Source organism: Podarcis liolepis (assembly GCF_965112155.1).
Source record: "Podarcis liolepis genome assembly, chromosome: 1".
In the NCBI taxonomy this organism is placed as follows: domain Eukaryota; kingdom Metazoa; phylum Chordata; class Lepidosauria; order Squamata; family Lacertidae; genus Podarcis; species Podarcis liolepis.
Genome location: NC_139554.1, coordinates 45,851,976 through 45,870,975, shown reverse-complemented (window position 1 = coordinate 45,870,975; position 19,000 = coordinate 45,851,976). Strand labels below are relative to the sequence as shown.

Here is a 19,000-nt window from a genome sequence, read left to right as displayed (position 1 = left end):
CCAGCAGAGGCTCAGAGATCCTCTTGTTTCTGCCTCCAACTGCAAACATAGATGGGTTGTGTAATGTACAGAGGGAGGGGGGTGCAGAGTTTGCTCCTTAACCTCTTCAGGTAAGTTGACAAAACTTCAAAAATACAGGGAATACCCATCAAAGGTTGCAAAGCACCTTGCAAGTTACAATAACATGGATTGATGGGGCTACATTAATCTTAGCAGGTTATAAGCTATGCAGGCTCTTCTTGTCAACCTCCAGTACCAGAAGCTCTCTTTCACCTGCTCCACTCACCTTGCATGTAAACACTCTGTTATCGTACTGATGGGTGTATCTACACCGATTCTTGGCTTCATGAGGTACCCCTTCTTTTGAATGGTTCATGCTGTTTTTACATCCACACCTGGAGTTTCAAAGCAAAGCACATAAATACTCAGAAGGCAGGCTGACCGGAAGCTCCCCAGTGGATCTCTAAGGCTCCCAATCATTCTTTTGCAGTTGTGGCTTGCAGTGGTTGCTCTTTACAATTACAAGCCACATGCAAGCCACACTGCTTCAGCTGGCAGTCAGATCAACCTTATGTCAGATGACTGGCAGATGGGCAACCCTGCCCACCTGTCAAATGTGGCCCATGGGTTGTTGGTTACAATTGGATCTGGCCCACTAGCTAAAAGTGGTTCCCCACCCCCAAATATATAGATTCCAGGTTTATGATGTTACCCAATGCCTTACACACTAAATATATATACCGTACAGTGGTACCTCCGGTTATGAACGGGATCAATTCCGGAGGACCAGCCGCATCCCAAAAACTTCGTAACTGGAGACGCCCTTCTGCGCGCGCACACGGCGCAATTGAGCGCTTCTGCACATGCAGTGAAACCCGGGAGTGTATGCATTTGCAACCTGAAGTTTACGTATCCAGAGGGATACGTAAACAGAGGTACAACTGTACAGTAATGTTGGATTTTATTTAAAGTTAATAAGATCGTTTCGGAAGCATAGTGTTCTCCCAACAACACAAGAAACAAAGCAAATTCCCGACATGAATAACCAACGGCAGAATTTCTCAGCCAAGTTTTATTTAACAGTGACATTGGCAACTCCCTATGACTGGGTTGCTTGTAACATAATCATTATATTGTAATATAAAGCATAATTCTGACACTGCAGATCTTATTCAAATAGTGTTCTTCCCATTCCACCTACCCGCAGCTGAGACATACAGAGGAACAGGTGAAATACTCGTCTGGAAAGAAGGAGCTGTGGGCCATCTGATCATCTGGGATCTCACCGCAGAACCTATCACTCAGTGCCTGCAGAACACAGAGAGAGAAACCAGCAGTGAGTATAGAGCTAGAGGGACACCAACTTTTATGGAACGGTATAGGAGCGTGAAGCACCTCTTATTTCGGCCTGGCATGTCAGATCTTTCTCTCCCCGCACCCTGCAAGCCAACTTTAACAGATGCACAGTGCCACTTCCCTGACAAGCATCTGATGGTTCCACTAATCTGTCAAAACTGAATTGTGAGGGAGAGGTCTGCTTTGCCTGCATGTTCCCCACAGGAAACACAGCACCTAGCAGGACAAAACTCTCTGCTCACAAGCTGATGAGCGGAGGGTACAATCTTGCCCTCTGCAAGGGTCTGCTGTCAGTAAGTTCCTCCTCTGCTGTAGGGAGGACTGACGAGGCTCTCTGCTGTGGCGGATATATATCGTGATAGATTGAGGCATTGTGATGTTTAGCTGGTGATATATTGTGATGTTGAAAACCAGCTATTGCCCAGCCCGATCTTCAACAAGGATGGAAAGACTGTCAAAACTGTTAGGTTCTAGCCATATTGCCATTCATTTATTCTTTTTGTAAACCACTTTGAGGCTTTTATTACAATTAAATGGTATATAAATTTCATAAAATAAAAATAAATCATAAAACCCAAAATTTCCAGGAAAGAGAAAGAGAGGCAAAGAGCTTACTCCTACATTGGCATCCTACTGGCAGGAATTTCCCTGAATGTTTTGTAAGCAACTTCTCTCCACATTCCCTGCTCACAAAGACTGAATGTAAAGATTGCAAAAGCACCAAGCAGACCCTGGAAACCTTTTAGACTACAGGGGTATCATTGCCTGGCCATTACATGCATTTTGGGAGAAGCAGAACTTTACAAACTCCTCCCTGCTGCACAGTTATTAAAGCCACAAAATCTCTCTTTGGCTCAGCAGGCAAGAACCGTAGATTAAGACAGTGCAACTGATTTCAATTCAGATGAGAAACTTTTCTTCTGGCAACAAAACATGAAATACCTCATGATCAGAAAGTGTATACTTCACACTGCAACATCCATAAATAGATAAGCCATGAATGAATAATGAACATTAAAACCATGGGTAACTATACTCTTCACGTACTGTAAAAATGCCTGTCAAATCATAAACTGAACAAGGAGGGGTTGTGGAAAAGAAAAGTTCAGCTGCAATGCCATGCACAATTTCCGGGAAGTAAACCCCACTGAGCACAGCCTAAATAATCATAGGATTCTGAGAGAACATGTTAAGGATTGTGTTGCTAGTGACAACACCACAATAAATATAGGAAGAAGTCAAAAAATACATCTTCTCATTACATGGGAAAGATCTAATTGTATAATAAATGCTCAGTGGAGGATGTGTTGCAGTAAAACTTCTAATTGCAAACATATAAACTCTCTCCTCCAAAAACATATCCACCCTCGTTTTAAAATACTCAAGCATTTGCTCACACACTTTCCCTGACAGCCACTCAGACTCTTACATTGTCCCCTGAAGAGCTGTGCTCTTGACCTCCACTAGCTCCAGATGTTACATCTTTGCTATCTACAGATGAAAAACCATTTAAGGAAACTGAGGGAAAAAATCAAGGCAAGTCAGAGAATAGGTTGTTGCCTGGAGACCATGTCCTGACTCTCAGTTACCCTGGCAACAAGAAGGATCTTTCCATTGTACTACAGCAGCTTAGTCCTGCCTTGCTTAGCCATTTATGGCACATTACTACTAGTAGAAGTACAGTGTCTGTAGAAACTACATTTGTAAACACTGGGGGAAAGTATTAAAGAGACATGGGCTTGATGAAGTACTCTTTTCACCTACTCCACAAACCCAGTCCAAAGTTTCTTCCGGCCTTTTTTTAAAAGAAGAAAACAACTCACAGAAGCTGATATGCCCTGGGCAACTGGAATAGTCAGGAAGTACAAATCAGACCTCAGTGTTAGTTGTAAGCCTGCCAATGTCCTCAATTTCCCTCGGTGTCAGCCTAACTGGAGGCGGGGTGTCCATTTTCTCTTGGCATGGCTCACTTGCCGTACTGTTCTGGGTCTGCCTACTCTTCAGGAGCTCTGATACACTGTCTACTCTGGTCAACTCTCATTCTTTGCTGTTTGCTTTATATTATGGGAGTTGCTCCATGGATAGGAGGAGTGCGGGTGACCCTGCTTTGGGACGGGGGTTGGACTTTGATTTCTAAGGGACCTGATGGCAATCAAAGTCCAACCCTCCACGAATGAAACTGGAGGAATTTGCAATTTGAAATATAGCCACCTGCCCCCAGAGCTGCTGGCTGTGACGACGGAATCTGTGGTCTTTGTATAGAGGAACAGTAATTCACCATCTTACACTTACTTTGAGTGCCTTGTAGATAACTCCAGGAGGCCGGGGAGAACGGGTCGTATTATTTTCTAGCTGCTGCTCCACGGCATGCCTGAGCCCAGAGAAATCCGTTGGGGGGTTATGTGTCCTTGTTCCTTTGTAATGGATCGAGCTGAAGGCTTCAGGGAAGAGCCCAAGTTTCCGGAACCGATCCTGGACAAGCTTCTCAGGCACCTCAGAAGGGTGATCTAAAAGATTCAATCACTTTAGCTATATTATCGTGAGGTTTGCACACATAGTTACATTTTTTTTACATACGTATTTACACGTATTTGCATGTGCATTCTTGATCAAAACAACAAATTCTCTCCTAAATAATAGGAAACACCTAGAGCAAAGCATAGGCTGGACCCAAAGGTTACCTTTCTTTCCCAGAAACAACATTTCTGTGAACACAAGGGCCTTCAATCCGGTGGAGGGGCAATTTCTTCCAATCCCTGCAGTCCCACCACCACCACCACCGCCCTGTCACCTATGCTGTTCTGGAGTAGATTAGAGGGAAGGGGGGAGGCTGGTAAAAAAACCAGCTGCCCTTTTCTATTAGCAGATGACAGGATCACTGGATCCAACTCCATGCTGCCAGCACATACCTTAAAAAAAGTAGCTTACAAATTGTTAACCTAAATAGATTATTAGAGGAAAGAAATGGGGAATAAGAAGAAGAAGCCCTTTATAGGAAACCTTACCATCAATATTACATCATTATTTAGATGCAGGTCTGCAATTAAATTTCTGCAATTTTAGTGCTATTGCCTTCACTTGTATTGATGGCCTACTGATGGGGTCACATTATTTTTTTAAAAGTGTATCTACTGCAAGGTGCAACTGATGAAAGCCTCCTCCTCCAACAGCATAAACTACTTGTACTACCATGGTCTATAAACAAGGGATTTTTAATTTATATAATACCGCTTGTTTTCTTGTGTGCACAAGTGGTGGCGGAGTTTTTTTGGTGGTTGTTTTTTTTTTACTACTCTACCTATTTCTGTGAAATCAGTGGCAATGACATTATACTTCATTATACTCCAGAGATGGCAGAATCATCTCCTGCAAGAAAGTTCCAGGAACATGTTCTTGAAACTCCTTTCATTCAGATCAGATCTCAGCTGCTGAATATACCAGCTGGACCACTTACCACTGCTCTTTAAAATGCTTATTTGGCTGTCTTTACTGTTTACTGCTTGTTTTATTAATTTACATTTTGTTGTTGTTGATTATATTGTTGCTTCAAAGCTCTGAAGCATCTTATTGAAAGGCAGATTTTTAAAACATCTTAAATAAAACAAAATAGTTTCTGCATCTTTGTCAGTTTTTCGGTTGTTTCACTGGTGTTCTCCAGAGCTACTGGTAATGCTCAGCAAAGTCAGTCCACAGGGAATTCCTTTCCTTTTAGTGAGGGGCTGATACCCGGGACGTACATACTGCCAAGCTTTTTATTTTTTAAAATATGTATAAAAGTACTCTATAATATGCAAGCAGGATTTGCATCTATTGCATAATTTAGTCTGCTTCTGTTAGGTATCAAGGGAAAAACTATGGAAGACAATGAAGCCATGCTTCCTGCCACTGGAAATTCTGGTCAACCCTGCCTCTAGTTTCTGAGATTTCAACAGGTGGTATACACATGCTTTCAACCCTAGCTTTACAGCTAGGCTATCTAGAAACTTCCTTCTTCTCCTTGCTTTTAAAAAAAGGACGATGAAATGTGATCCCAAAAGTCATAGTCACACAAAATACACATAATCCAAGCTAACTGGCTTATGCTTTGCTATTTGCCAGATGCAAACTCCCAGCACATTAACTCCCACCTTCTATATTCTAGATAGTGAGCTAAGTCAGGATTCAGTCCCCAAATCTTCCACGTAGCAACACCCAACTCTGGCTGTGTTATGATACAGATCCATCCCAAGTGATTGACATTGCAGCAACCAACGTGCGTCTACTCACCAGCACCTAGTAACTGTGTGTATACAGTCTCATGGAAGATAATGACTCCAGGGCCCAAAGTGGACAAGGGAACATCCAGGCCACAACGGGCTGTGGTTGCCTTCAGTTCTTTGGTGAAGTGTTTTAGGTAGGCCTCTGAGGCATCTCCAAGAAATTTGAAGAGATCGTTGTGAAGTCTGTCAGCATGAGTACGGTAGATGATAAGGTCCGAAATAGCCAAGACCTTCAGAAGCAGCCGGGTCCTCTGACTCAGGTTGACAGTGGCCCCCAGAAGACCCTCTGTGTCAATCACCACCATTTTGTGGACAGGGTCATAGGCTGCCCAAACCCCTACCGTACAAGACTCCTGAGCGGGAGATGTTTTAAAAACCTCACGGCCGTAGAAGAAAGTGTGGTTAAGGGTATGAGACTTGCCATCCCCAGTGTTCCCAAAAATAGACACCACCTTTACGTGCTGATCAGGTTTGCAGTCCAGTTTCCTGATAAATTCGTCTTCGTTTGCCACCTTCCAAGACAAGAAGAGAAAGATTGCGTTAGAACTTTTTAATGGAAAGAACCCACTGCTGAAACAGTCCTGCTTCTGGGACATGACTTGTAACTGCAAGTGACATTCTTTTAGCCAGTAACACTCTGAGATACTGGTGCCTGCTAAAGACATTTTTGTTTAGGCAAGGAATGGACGGTAACATAGCTAGCCCACACAGGAATATTTACATTCCTGCCTAAGGATGTCGCATCTTAGCAAGAGGGGCAAAAAACTTAAATGATTGTGCAAGGATTTATCCCTTTACTCTTACTCTATTTTAAAATTATTAGCATCTAGAAAACATTCTGTTATTATATTTGAGCGTAGTTGAACTATGCTGTTATCTTACCTCCAGGAAAAAATATGATCCAATCATAGATTCTTTGCCACTTTAATTACATACAACTGACATACATTTTTCCAGTATGGAGTGAGCCAATGAAAATGTGAACTAAAACTATGAACTATTTGGGGGGGGGGTCATATATGAATGGATGTCATGTATTTTCTTGTCCAACCGCAGCATCAATTTGACTTTGTCAATGAGATATGAAATTATACATATAATTTAAAGCATATATCACATAAATTGTACCATCTTTCTTCTCCTTAGCAGGACTCCTCTACATCTAACAACTGTGTGATAAGCAAAATTTAGCGGACGAGGCTTTTCCTGGCATACAGCTGAAGCGAGAGGAAAAGTTTCTGCTTGTCTTGCAGCCTTTAAAAATGGTACAGCAATTTTCCACAATGTACACTATTTAAATGAAGGTAGATATTTTGAGGGAGAAGCCACACCTGAATTCTCTTCTACTTCTTTGAGGCTGTTAGAGAAGCAGACTCTCCAGGTTGCAAATCGGCAACCTTAATTGTCAGGGATCCACTTTCAATGTCACCATTATGTTTACAGTGGTGCCCCGCAAGATGGAAAACCCGCTAGACGAAAGGCTTTTCCGTTTTTGAGCTGCTTCACAAGACGATTTTCCCTATGGGCTTGCTTTGCAAGACGAAAACGTCTTGCAAGTGTTCCGATTTTTTCCCGCTCCCCCCCTTTTTCTAAGCTGCTAAGCCGCTAATAGCCTTTTAGCCGCTAATCCGCTAAGCCTTTAATAGCCGCTAAGCCTTTAATAGCCGCTAAGCCTTTAATAGCCGCTAAACCGCTAATAGCGCTAATCCACTAAGCCGCTAATAGGGTTGCTTCGCAAGACGAAAAAACCGCTAGACGAAGAGACTCGTGGAACGGATTAATTTCGTCTTGCGAGGCACCACTGTATTAGAAAAGAGAACAGATGTGCTGCTAAGCCATAACTGAAGGCCTTAAAGCCAAGCCACAGGAAGGTTTGTCCTCACTTAAGTCAAATACAACCTTGACATCTATGGCATTAGAAAACAGCTCCATCCACCCACCCATTGCTGATGAAACAGCTAGAAACAAGGACAAATGAGATAGAAAACTGAGGCTGAATCCTATAAAAACCTTCTTGGGAGTATGCCCTGTTGAACAGAGTGAGATTCACTTCCGAGTACAGGGTTGTGTTGTTAATTCAACAACTTTTGTAGTTGCATCAGAGAGATAACTCTTTCAAAAGAACTTTCAACTTTAAAAAGATATAAAACAGTAATAAAAAAAGAAAATCCAAGACAGCATGACAGTCAAGCTATAAAAGAGCTAAAAACAGCACCCCACAATAAAGTCAAAGTTAATAGGTAAATCATTTTTTAAAAGCTTTCTCTAAAAGGATATTCATAACTGCTTGCTGCCCATGAGATATGACACCCTTGCTCCTAAGGAGTCTATTCAAAGTCAGTGGAACTGCACCAGTTTATAAATGGGTTATTTTCAATCTGACCTGTAGATGAGGAACCTTACCACCGTCTAGAGATGGGAAGGCCTGGGAAAAAAGCGGAAAATTGGGAGAAAAACCAGGGGTTTTTTTCGTTTTTTTCCCAAACAGGGAAAAAACAGCTTGGGGGGGTGAAAAAAGGGGGGGACTGGTTTCCCCCCAGTTTTCCGGGTTTTTTCCAGGCCTTCCCATCTCTAGACTTGCCTAAGAAGAGAACAGAAGTTACAACGCATTTTACAAGCCTGTAAGCTTTCACACTGTTGTTAGGGCTGCCATTTTATTTCACTTGTGCTCTTCTTCTGCCTGCAATAGCAACCTCATACCCAGAACCCCACCCAGTTACACTTTTCCTTATCTCTGTAACAGAGAAAGCTTTACCTCAGTGTCAGTCACTAGCATTTGACTATACAATAGAAACAGTATAGATGGATAAGGGGAAAGTTATTCCCTTATCACTAAGTATGGAAACTGACAGTGGATGCCTTACTTAGGAAGTGGCCTTATACCTAGTCTGATTATTTGGTCCCTCTATTGTTTGGCTTGAACAGCCCTCCAGGGTGCCAGACAGGGGGCATTCTCAGCCCCACCTAGTCAGTCAGTCAGTCAGTCAGTCAGTCAGATTTGTTTGTTAGAAAGCATTGGACATAAATGTCCAAAAATGGTACATGTGGTGAATCCATAGTGAATTTGATGCAGGAATCAACCCTGTTCAGCCAAGTAAGAAATTCCAAAACACCCAAATTCTGATGAGCAATGTTATAAATATATGTCCCACTTAGAAACAACCACAATTTTGTACAAAGAGAAAAATCCACATGTACACTGCATGGCATATATCACTGATATATATCACTGATGATATATATCAGTGTGGGTTTAAATAGTGGTGTTTGGGAATTTCTTACCTGGATGAACACAGTTGATCCTTATATCACTAGTGCACATGGATTTTTAATAGATATAATTTTTTACTTATAAATAACACTGACAAATTTGTGTAAAAAATACAGTACAAGCGACAATAACATCGTATTATATATTAAAACAGGAATCATTCCACATGTATCACTGCCATTTGGACAATTTCTAAGACTGAAATATAATTGTCCAATATTTTGAATAAAGGGACACAGACACACGATTTGAAACAAAGAGATTTTCATCAAGAGGGTATAAAGAAGGCTAAATATTGAGTATGAGCTATTGTAGGATAAGAGGTCAGTTCAAAAGCAGGGGGGAAAACCTTTTCAGGTATATGAAATGTAACAGAATACCTTTCCCTATTAGACATATTGTACTGAAACACGGATACTTAATATAAGATACTCCAGGATTTGCCTGTTGTAGGATATTGGATCTTTAAATGTGAAGGAAAAAATAGTATATTCAGTTACACTTTACCACATGAAACCCTTTATTACTAAAGGACATTTTAACAAAGTTAATATTCCAGATCTGTACAACCTGTACAAACAAAACAATTTTTTAATCCTAAAGATGGTAAAGCTTTTGTTTTAAGGGATTTCATTACATGTCACTCCACACATGTGATCTATGTGATTGCATATCCTTGTCCACGTGTATATGGAGAAACAACAAAAAAAGTGGAATTTTGGAATTATGGATCATTGAGCAGTAAGATCAGAACTAGAACAACTGAAACTTTATTACTTCCATATTTCATGGTATACAACCATACACCGTAGCATTTGAAGTTTTTGGCAACTGAACAAAAATTTCAAATCCTCAGCAATATTACTCAGCAAGAGTCATATTGAATTGATACATTAAAGACAGTTTCTCCCAATGGTTTAAATTAAAGATTTGATTTCACAACATTTCCGTAATAAGGTCAATGTTATACTACGCCTTCCCACTTTGGATATATTTTGATGGGCATTTATGTTATTTAAAATGTGTATGGAAGAAGTATGTCATTGTCCTGTCAAAGGAGTGAAGGTTGTCCAGCTGACAAAACAGAGAAGTAATATTAGGAGAGTTTCCTTAGGCCAATAATGTTACAGTAGTATTTCAGACAGCTTGTTTTGTTCTAACTACTGAAGCACATTTAGAAACCAATAAATATGAGTTGTTGTTGTTGTTCTTTTAATGTGATAAAGCTGGGAACTAATGTACCTTATAGGCAATAATTTTTCTATAAAAGAAAATACTTTTAAGTTAGAAGAACTGCAGCACACAGCTACCTAGGAAAAACAATTGCATTATATAATTCAAGTTGGAATCCGTTTAAGAAATGTAGAAGTTGTTTTTCATCTATGGAGCTTGAAAATTGATGTTTTACGGGTGATTTGTAGTATATGTTATTGTTGTAGATGGTTGATAACTTTTATTATTAGCACAGTATGTGGACTATTTGGATATAATTTGGGTTCCCATTTGTTGTGCAAACACAAACACGAAGGCAACAGTAAGCTTCCTTAACCTTAAAGGCATATTACAGCTGAGAGTTTGATTTTGGCAAGACTCTACAGGAACTCATCATTCTCTTTGAAGCTCTTTACTTATCTGCTCAATCTCAGCCTCCCTTTAATTTCCTTATACCCAGTAGGTTAACTCTTTCAATGGATTGCAAAACTAAGAACACTGTAAGTATGATGATTAACTGCCATGATAGTCTTGAGGTCCAGCAAACAGCACTCTCAAACCTGAACAGACTATGCAAGACACAGTGCAGAAAAACAGAACTATTATGTAGGCACCGTTACAAAAGAAATTGGAATGAAGGTTCAATTCTGACATCCAACAAATCAGCAAGCATAGGCGCCGACTCCATGGGGCCTGAGGGGGCCCGAGCCCCCTCAAAAATTCGTTTGGGGGGGCTCCGCCCCCCCAATAATCTCGGGCGCCCCTCCAGCAGAGCGCTGCCGCCGACCCTCCCCCAGCCCAAAATGCACAGGGTCGGGCTGCATGCCTCCTGCCCTCCCTCCCGAGCAAAAGCTCCACCCAATTTCCTTCGGAGCTGATTAATAGGCGCAGCACGCTCTCCCCTATTCGCTCACGAGGAGGCGGCGCCACTTTATCTGCATATTCATGAGCTTATTTATTATTCATGAGCTTTCCTGGGCCCCCCCAATATTTTTTATAAGTCCGCGCCCCTGTCAGCAAGTATCTGTCTGTTTACATCTTAACCAACTTGCATTGGTCATACTTATGCAGTTCAAAGCTGCTTGTGGACTTTGGAATTCAAATTCTAAGATGTCAACTCCTCTAGCGGCCAGACCAAAGGTTCCTTCTGTGACATCAGAGCAGTTAACCCAGTGGCAGCAAGAAGACTTATGATGCCTCTGCCTACTGTGACATCATAGCAAAGAAGCCATTGCTTCCTGACTTCAGTGTATGCTACAAACTACAGAAGAGTTTCTCTGTTAGGACAGATTTAAGTGACTTTGACCATGACCTCATTTGTATGTATTTGAACCAAGTGGCTTTGTTAAAGTTTGCAAGTTGAGGAGTGGGAGGGAAAGTGGGTGGGCGGAGGAAGAAGGGGAAACTGATTTTGCTATTGCTAATACTTGTTATATGCGCTACATATAGGAGGGAGGGAGAGAGAGAGAGAGAGACAGATTTAAATGTAAGCCACATATGTAGAGGCTCTCAAAAAAATTTCTTTAAAGACTGCATTGAGGCTGTAATGTTAGCTACTTACTGTGCATCTTGCCCACTTAAGAAAGTATTCACGCCACAACTGTCAAGTTGAAAAGTCACAATGAATAATCCTATACTATATCTTTGGGTTTATTCCCCCCAATATGATGCTGCCTTGAGTCCCTCAGATAAAGCAGGGAACTAATGTACCTTATAGGCAATAATTTTTCTATAAAAGAAAATACTTTTAAGTTAGAAGAACTGCAGCACACAGCTACCTAGAAAAAACAATTGCATTATATAATTCAAGTTGGAATCTGTTTAAGAAATGTAGAAGTTGCTTTTCATCTATGGAGCTTGAAAATGGATGTTTTACGGGTGATTTGTAGTATATGTTATTGTTGTAGATGGTTGATAACTTTTATTATTAGCACAGTATGTGGACTATTTCATTATGTCTGCCTTTCAAAATTCACAACATTTCTTACCTGGATCTCCTCTGTTTCATCTACCAACAGGAAGCTTACAACGTTTTCTGTCATCTTCTTCCTCTTGGTCTCCTCATCCATCCCCTCCTCCTCCTCGTGAGATTTGTTGCCATGGTAAACAGTAATGGGGTGCTTCCTCTTGTTTCCACCCGCATGAGTCCTCTTCTGACACTCTACACAGAGGTTAATTTTGCATGCTTGGCATCTTATTGCTGCCCTCTGTCTGGAGTTTATGATATTGCTCTGCATGATATTCCCACTGGCAACCTTGCAGGTGTCACAGTATGGGACATGGCCGGCTTTAATTCGGGTCCGTTCATGGTTTCGTAGCCTTTCCTGCCTGTGTAGTTCTTCTTCACACCGCTGGCACTGCAGGCTTCCACACTCATCGCACTCAAAGGTTGCTTCATCTGTGCCACTGCAAGCATAGCTTTCCTGGCACAAAAGGGCAGTATTCAGTCCCTTATCTGCTGTTGGAGGCTGGGCACTCATTTTCAGAAATTTTACTGTTAGCTTTACAATTTTTTAACAGATATGTACATTGGTTTTCCAAAGGATTAGAATTTGTATTTATCTTAACATTGAGGAAACTCTGCATATGTTGATATTTCTATTAAAGAATGTCTCCGTCTTGATTTTCTCTCGTCTATAATGGTATCATCATATGCAAAGCCAATGTAAACACTGCAGCTTTCCACAATTAAGGACAGGCCCAAATGAATTATGGGCTTAAAAGTCACACTGAGGTTAGATATGTGTAAGCAAAACAAGGATATGTTTCTAAAATGCAAGCCAGATCTTTTCCCTGAAAGGCCTGAAAAAAAATAATAGGAAAAAGATTTATAAAGATAACATCAGTGGTTTTAAATTAAAAAAAAAAATCAACAGAAAATTCAGACAATATTAGTAAACCTTGTGCTTTCCTGCCACAATTCAACTCCTCCTGAACAATGCAAAGCACTTGTGGACATTTTCTGGATCTATGTTTTTTGCAAAACAAGGAATGTATTTGTCTGCTCACAGCAATGCTATCTCAGACAAGATCTCTATTTCAGCTGCAATTACATCTGAACGAACTAAAGTTCATCACACAAAATAAGCAGAAGGGCCTTTATAAAAAATAAGTGGCATAGGCCCCAATTCTATGTATTTTCACTCAGAAATAAGTCTGACTTAAGTCTGGTGGCAGTATATAGGATTACAGCCTTAGGAAGCACGGAAACAATTCTGACCAGGGCGAGCCACATCAAAGCGCCACATATTTTTAAACCCTACAATCTGGGTTTTTATTTTTCCCCAGTGGTGAGTATCTACTTACCTTAAATTAGGACAATAACAAATTAAAAACGTAAGTCAAGCAATGTTTAAGCCAGCAAACGGGGTGGAAGGGAGGGTAGGGGTGTTACAGTAAGACCATTCCATCTGTTTACATTTGTAACTTATTTGCTTCCAAAACAGGACCTTTTGCCTTAAAGCACAATAAATTTTTATCTGCCCATATTGCCTAAAAAAAGGGCAAAACATATACCTAACGAGCTGCTTACTTAAGGTTACTTTAAATCACAATAGGAAAATATTGCTATATACTAAACATTTCTTTTAAACTAGTAGATCTTCTCATAAACAACAACGGGGTGGGGAGGAAACAGAATAAACGGAATGACAGGGTCTGCCTAGGAGTAAAATATCCCCCCAACATCCCGATCTATTGTTTACAAAAACAGTAGGCACCTTCCTCCTCCTCTTCCTCCCTGGAAGTCTTAGTGACTAAGTAATCAGATCACAGTCTCCTCCTCCTCCTCCTCTGAGCTTCAAGGATCGAGCTGTGGGCAGATCCTTCCTCTCCCCCGCAGGGTTAGGGCTTAACTCCCACAGTGCCTGAGCCCCACCATGTAGACCTGGGACCCCCTAGGAGGGATCGGGGCCAGTCCAAAGCTCTTCTCCTTCTCCCCTTGTTGTCAGTCTTGATCAGCTGATCGCAGGGAACTTCAGGGTTATTTTTTTTTCTAAGACAGGAAGGTGAGCGGTCGAGGGGGGAAAGGCCGGGTGCATTGTGGGAATCGTAGTGCTCAGGGGGCGGCGCTTCAACGCGTTCGGAGCGGGGACAGAACTACATGTCCCAACATGCACTGCGGAGAGAAGTTGAGCCGACTTGCACAGCATCCCGGGAGATGTAGTTTCAACAATCCCTGGGCTCGTAATTGTGACAAGCCGCGGCGACAGAGTGAGGTTTCAGAGAAGGAGGAGGAGAATGCATGGATGGGTGTGATGTGGCATAACGTGTTGTGTAACGCGGAGGGATAAAGAGAGATTATCGGGTAGGGGTGGAAATTCGTGTAGATGTAAGCTCTTCGCCTTTATGGAATATTAGGGTTGACTGCGGCGCACCTGGGAGTTCAGTTTGGCTAAGGGAGCAAGGAGGAGGTTGCAACAGAGCCCCATAAAACTCCCCTCTGGTTTATTCCCAAAGCGAGGCTTCCTTCTGGTTATCTTTAGAATTTCAGTTTAGCCGCAAAAACTTGGGATCCCAAGGGCTGCAGGAGTTGTTAACAGAAAGCGCTTCGAACCTGTTCTCCCGGTTCCATCTTTTTGATGGACGGTGAACTTCTGTCCAATTGCTAGCAGGACTTCCGTATAGCTATGAGTGAAGTTGGTCCGTTAAACTTGGCTTTGGCACTGGGTGTTCTACTGGCAGAAAACTCGTAGAGTTGAACTGGAACCTGAAAGTGATTGCGCTATATAACAATCTGATGAAGGATGAAGAGGATGTCAGGCACGGTCTGCAGTCACAATACAAGTTGCACTAAAAGGGAACAGATAAAATGGACTATAGAATTGTAGTTAGAGGGGACCTCAAGGGTCATCTAGTCCAAACACCCACAATTTAGGAATCTGAACTGGGTCATACATGACAGGTGGCCATCCAATCTCTACTTAAACCTTCAAGGAAGGAGAGGTCCATCACCTCTTGTGGGAGTCTCTGCCACAAACAGCTCTTTCTGTCTTCAAGTTCTTCCGGATGTTTAGTCAGAATCTCCTTTGTGATTGCCCTTCCTATACACCAGTTCCCAAACACACTGGTGTAGAGCACACACTCCCAGAATAATTGTACTTTGAACTAAAGTGCCTGAAACTATGATATATATGTATAAATGGAAATCTTCAAACTATTCATCAATAATATAAGATTAGTTGAGCATAAGTGATTATGTTACATTAACACATTAATAGAAACAGATGCTATACATAAAGTACATGTGTTGGGTATTAAACAAAGATGCCAATGCATATGCTAATATGAGCATGATACTGAATAAATGTGTGGCCAATAAAGTCACGTAGGTTCAATAAAGATGAACATCCAAACGTGTAAATTAGCAAAGATTTCTATAGGCGTATACAAGGCTTATTGAGACCAAAAATGACCAACATGTTTTGAATTCAATAGAATTCTTCATGAGAAAAACCTTTTGTTTCTATTTTGCATTCAGCTGCAACATGTATCTTCACTCTCATTGGACTATAGGGTTGCAATCCTTTAAACCCTTAGTAAATGGCTTATTTATGAGTAAACAAACGTACTAATGCAGTGCAATGCTACAAGCCTGTACACATTTCTCTGGAAGTAAGCTTCACTGAATGCACTTGGACAAAATTGTACTGGGCTGGTATGAACAGTAGAGTGCAACCACTTTGGATATGAACATTTTATACAATTTTTCAACCATTTTTCTACTCACATGGTGAACCCAAGGCAACATTCAAAACTCCATAACTACAACACACAGATATCTCATAGTTTAAGGCAAACAAAATGGGATCTCTATCTACTTATTCCTGTGATGTTGACTCCTTCTTGCTGCCTTTATACAAATCTATGGCGTGATCACTCTTGGAATTCTCTTGACAGTTCTGGTTACCACAGAGCTGGAAAAGGTGTAGAAAATGACAAACAAAATAATCAGGAGGCAGAAGCAACTCACTTCCAAGAAAAGGCTACGATGTTTGGGACTTATTAATTTACCAAAAAAAATTAAAAAATTAAGAGTAAGCGGACATGATAGTTTATAAAATGATGCATGTTGAGAAAGTTGATGCATGTTGATGCATGTTGAGAAAGGCATGTTGAGATGCATGTTGAGAAAGGCAATTCTATGACCTGGCGTAAATAAGAATATAGCACAACTTTATCTGAGTGGGGAGCTTCGGAGCTAGCAAAGTAAAGTTGAGAAAGTTGTTAGAGCTAAGTTTGTGCGTTGAACCACCATCAAAGCACAAAAGCTGCTGGTTGGCAACTCCACAGGTGTCTTCTGATTTCCACAACATAGTGTGATCTGGTTGTAGCTGACTTCAGGAGGTGACTGTAAGGCAGGGAGCTGGATCTGCTAATGGGCAGCTGCACCTCCTTTCTCTGTTCACTTAGGTCCTGTAAGCTTTAAGAGAGCATGCTTCCCAGGCTACTCAAATAGAATAGCATACGTAGTCAGTTGGTCTAGATAGGATGATGGAGTCCTGCTGCAATGCTACCACATTGGGCTTATCAGGCAATACAGGGAAAGTTGCCATGGAGAAAAGAGGGGTCAATATGGCTAGCTGGCTAATGGAGGGGCAGGATTTTACTCCATGCAGCATTCCTCCTGGTTAGCTCAGGTGTGTCTGAGTGTGGAGGCTGATCCTTCTTTCCTAGTCTGCTGTGTACCCTGAATTTGACTTAGGGCCCTCCAAGCATGCAGAAATTGTTCCACCAGCCCAGGGCTCCTCTTGCATCACCTATGTTCCTGGTACCTATGACTGCATGTTGGGGTTGTGGGCTTCAGAATGACAAATGTTCCATGACGTCTGTACTTGCCTTCTGCTCTTATGGCTAAGTGTGTAGGCAACTGCTCTGTGGTATCTGAAGTGTGGTCTCAAGTCCTATATCCACTGGGAAGGATTGTTGGGGTGCTTCCCATTAGCCCACTCTCCCCTGGTGGTGTTCAAACTTCTTTCCCAAACTGTGCCTTATGGAGTGAGTACACTGTAGCAGTGTACGTTCTGGGTGGCGTGGTTGAGGAAGTGCCTGAATCATTGCAATGATACTGGCTACCTCCACATGTCAAGTGGCCATTGTTAGTGGTTGTGGCATATGTTTGAGCTGCATCAGGGAGCGAGGGTGGGCACATCTACCCTTGTTTTTGTTTTTTCTTTGGAGATGTGTTATTACTAACCTCATGTCTAGCAGGCATAGGATGCATCAGCTATAATGGTGTACTGGAGGCAATTCTATGACCTGGCGTAAATAAGAATATAGCACAACTTTATCTGAGTGGGGAGCTTCGGAGCTAGCAAAGTAAAGCAGTATTTTTACTGCACTTTGCCTTGGCCAGTACAAGAACTGGGCTGTAGATGTGAAGCTGGCTTTGCCACTCCATCAAGCTCTGCTGAACGACGATTAGGATTGTATTCTAATTTTTTGAGAGCAACTGTTGTAGCCCCAACCAAGGCTGCATCACAGTTTAGCTAACACTGTCCAAACTCTCAGCATGATCACTTTCTGTTAGTCACACAGAAACACACACACACCTTTTCTCAGGAAACTTCGACCTTAGCTTCTATTGAGGGAATGCCAATTTACAAGCAAATAAATCTTGAAATTGTATTGTATTGTTTTGACTGCTTAATGCGGAGTTGTCCATCAGCCAGTGTAATGATGTGTACAGGATCAGAATGCAAGATATGTAAATGTAATTGCATAAAGAATAATTTAAAATATAGTTGTTACTCTACTGAGTTTAGTTGGAAACTGCTTCATCAATAGCCAGATCATCTGCCACATCTTAATATTCCCACTGAATATTATTACTTGTATCTTCATTGTATTGTAAGGCTGCTAGTTGTTTAAAAACGGTTGTTACTCTGAGCCTATGGAACAACAAAGGCTAAATATAAATCCATGACCCGTAGTCTTTCTGTCTGTCCTTCTACTCTCTTTCTATCCCTATTCAGGCATTATATTAATGAATAAGTAATATGCAAAAGCTGAAAGAGTGGGGGCAGGTATGCTAGTTCCACCACCACCCCATCCTCCTTCACAACTTACATTACAGTACTTTACACCAGGGGAGGGGAACCCTTTTCAACCCAAGGGGCCACATTCCTTTCTGGACAACCTTCCTGGAGCCACATGCCAGCGGTTGGTAAAATCACAGGCAAATGTGGGCAGAGCAATGAATCTGTATTTTACCTTTGTGTGGTAAGCTAGTTTATTCACAGAATTGCACACCCCTCACTAACCTCCATCTAGGCAAGCAAGAAATGTAATATGTGTTAAAGGACAGTTTCTAGCCATAAAAAAATCACCCAAGGGTGCAAAGCAGGGATGGTGAGAGGTGTGGTCTGGAGAGGCCTGAGGGCCAGTTAGAGAGGCCTGGATTTACATGATTAACTAGTACTTTTTTATCCCAGGCTAATACTGACATTTACTGTAATTCATGCATTAGCATAGATTCAACTGTACTCATGCGCAGAAAGACACATGGAATTTTATGAATAAATGGGGGGTGGGGGAAGTGTCAGTTTTTCTACTTAAGAGCTTGTAAAATATGAACAGCCTAGAGAATAATGTAGCTTGGGCCCTGAGCGTATGTACGTGAGGTGTTGTGTATTAGTGGTTTGTAATAAGAGTTAAAAGGGGTCCTTCTCCAGGAGGGAGCCTGGACCTCTGGCAGAGCACAATTGAAAGCCCTTACTGGCTAGTAAAATGACAGAGACCAGATCAGAATTCTAGTGAAAAGCAAGACGGCTAGTTAAGCCTGATCTTTAGTTTAAAAAACTGTTGCAACAGGGTGCTCCCCCACACGCAGGAGAGAGGAGGAGGACCCAGAACAAAGGTGTGCCCGCTGTTATATAGACATTTCAAATTGCCCGCCCTGGAG

The 19,000-nt window shown here is 41.6% G+C and overlaps 1 protein-coding gene across 3 annotated transcripts in view; it reads right to left on the bottom strand.

Annotated features, from left to right (window-relative positions):
- Positions 1 to 19,000, bottom strand: part of ZFYVE1 (zinc finger FYVE-type containing 1) — a 28,715-nt gene that overhangs the window by 8,453 nt on the left and 1,262 nt on the right. Inside the window, exons 2-7 of one of the 3 annotated variants that reach the window (XM_083507329.1) lie at positions 15,918 to 16,013; positions 12,087 to 12,900; positions 5,623 to 6,127; positions 3,649 to 3,863; positions 1,202 to 1,308; positions 287 to 395 (exon numbers count right to left, since the gene is read on the bottom strand). In XM_083507329.1, coding sequence (XP_083363455.1) covers positions 287 to 395; positions 1,202 to 1,308; positions 3,649 to 3,863; positions 5,623 to 6,127; positions 12,087 to 12,578 — 1,428 coding nt within the window. In that variant the 5' untranslated portion in view covers positions 12,579 to 12,900; positions 15,918 to 16,013. Of the gene's footprint in view, positions 1 to 286; positions 396 to 1,201; positions 1,309 to 3,648; positions 3,864 to 5,622; positions 6,128 to 12,086; positions 12,901 to 13,817; positions 14,147 to 15,917; positions 16,014 to 19,000 lie in introns of those variants that run through there. The other 2 variants (XM_083507328.1, XM_083507327.1) reach the window with 2 other exon arrangements.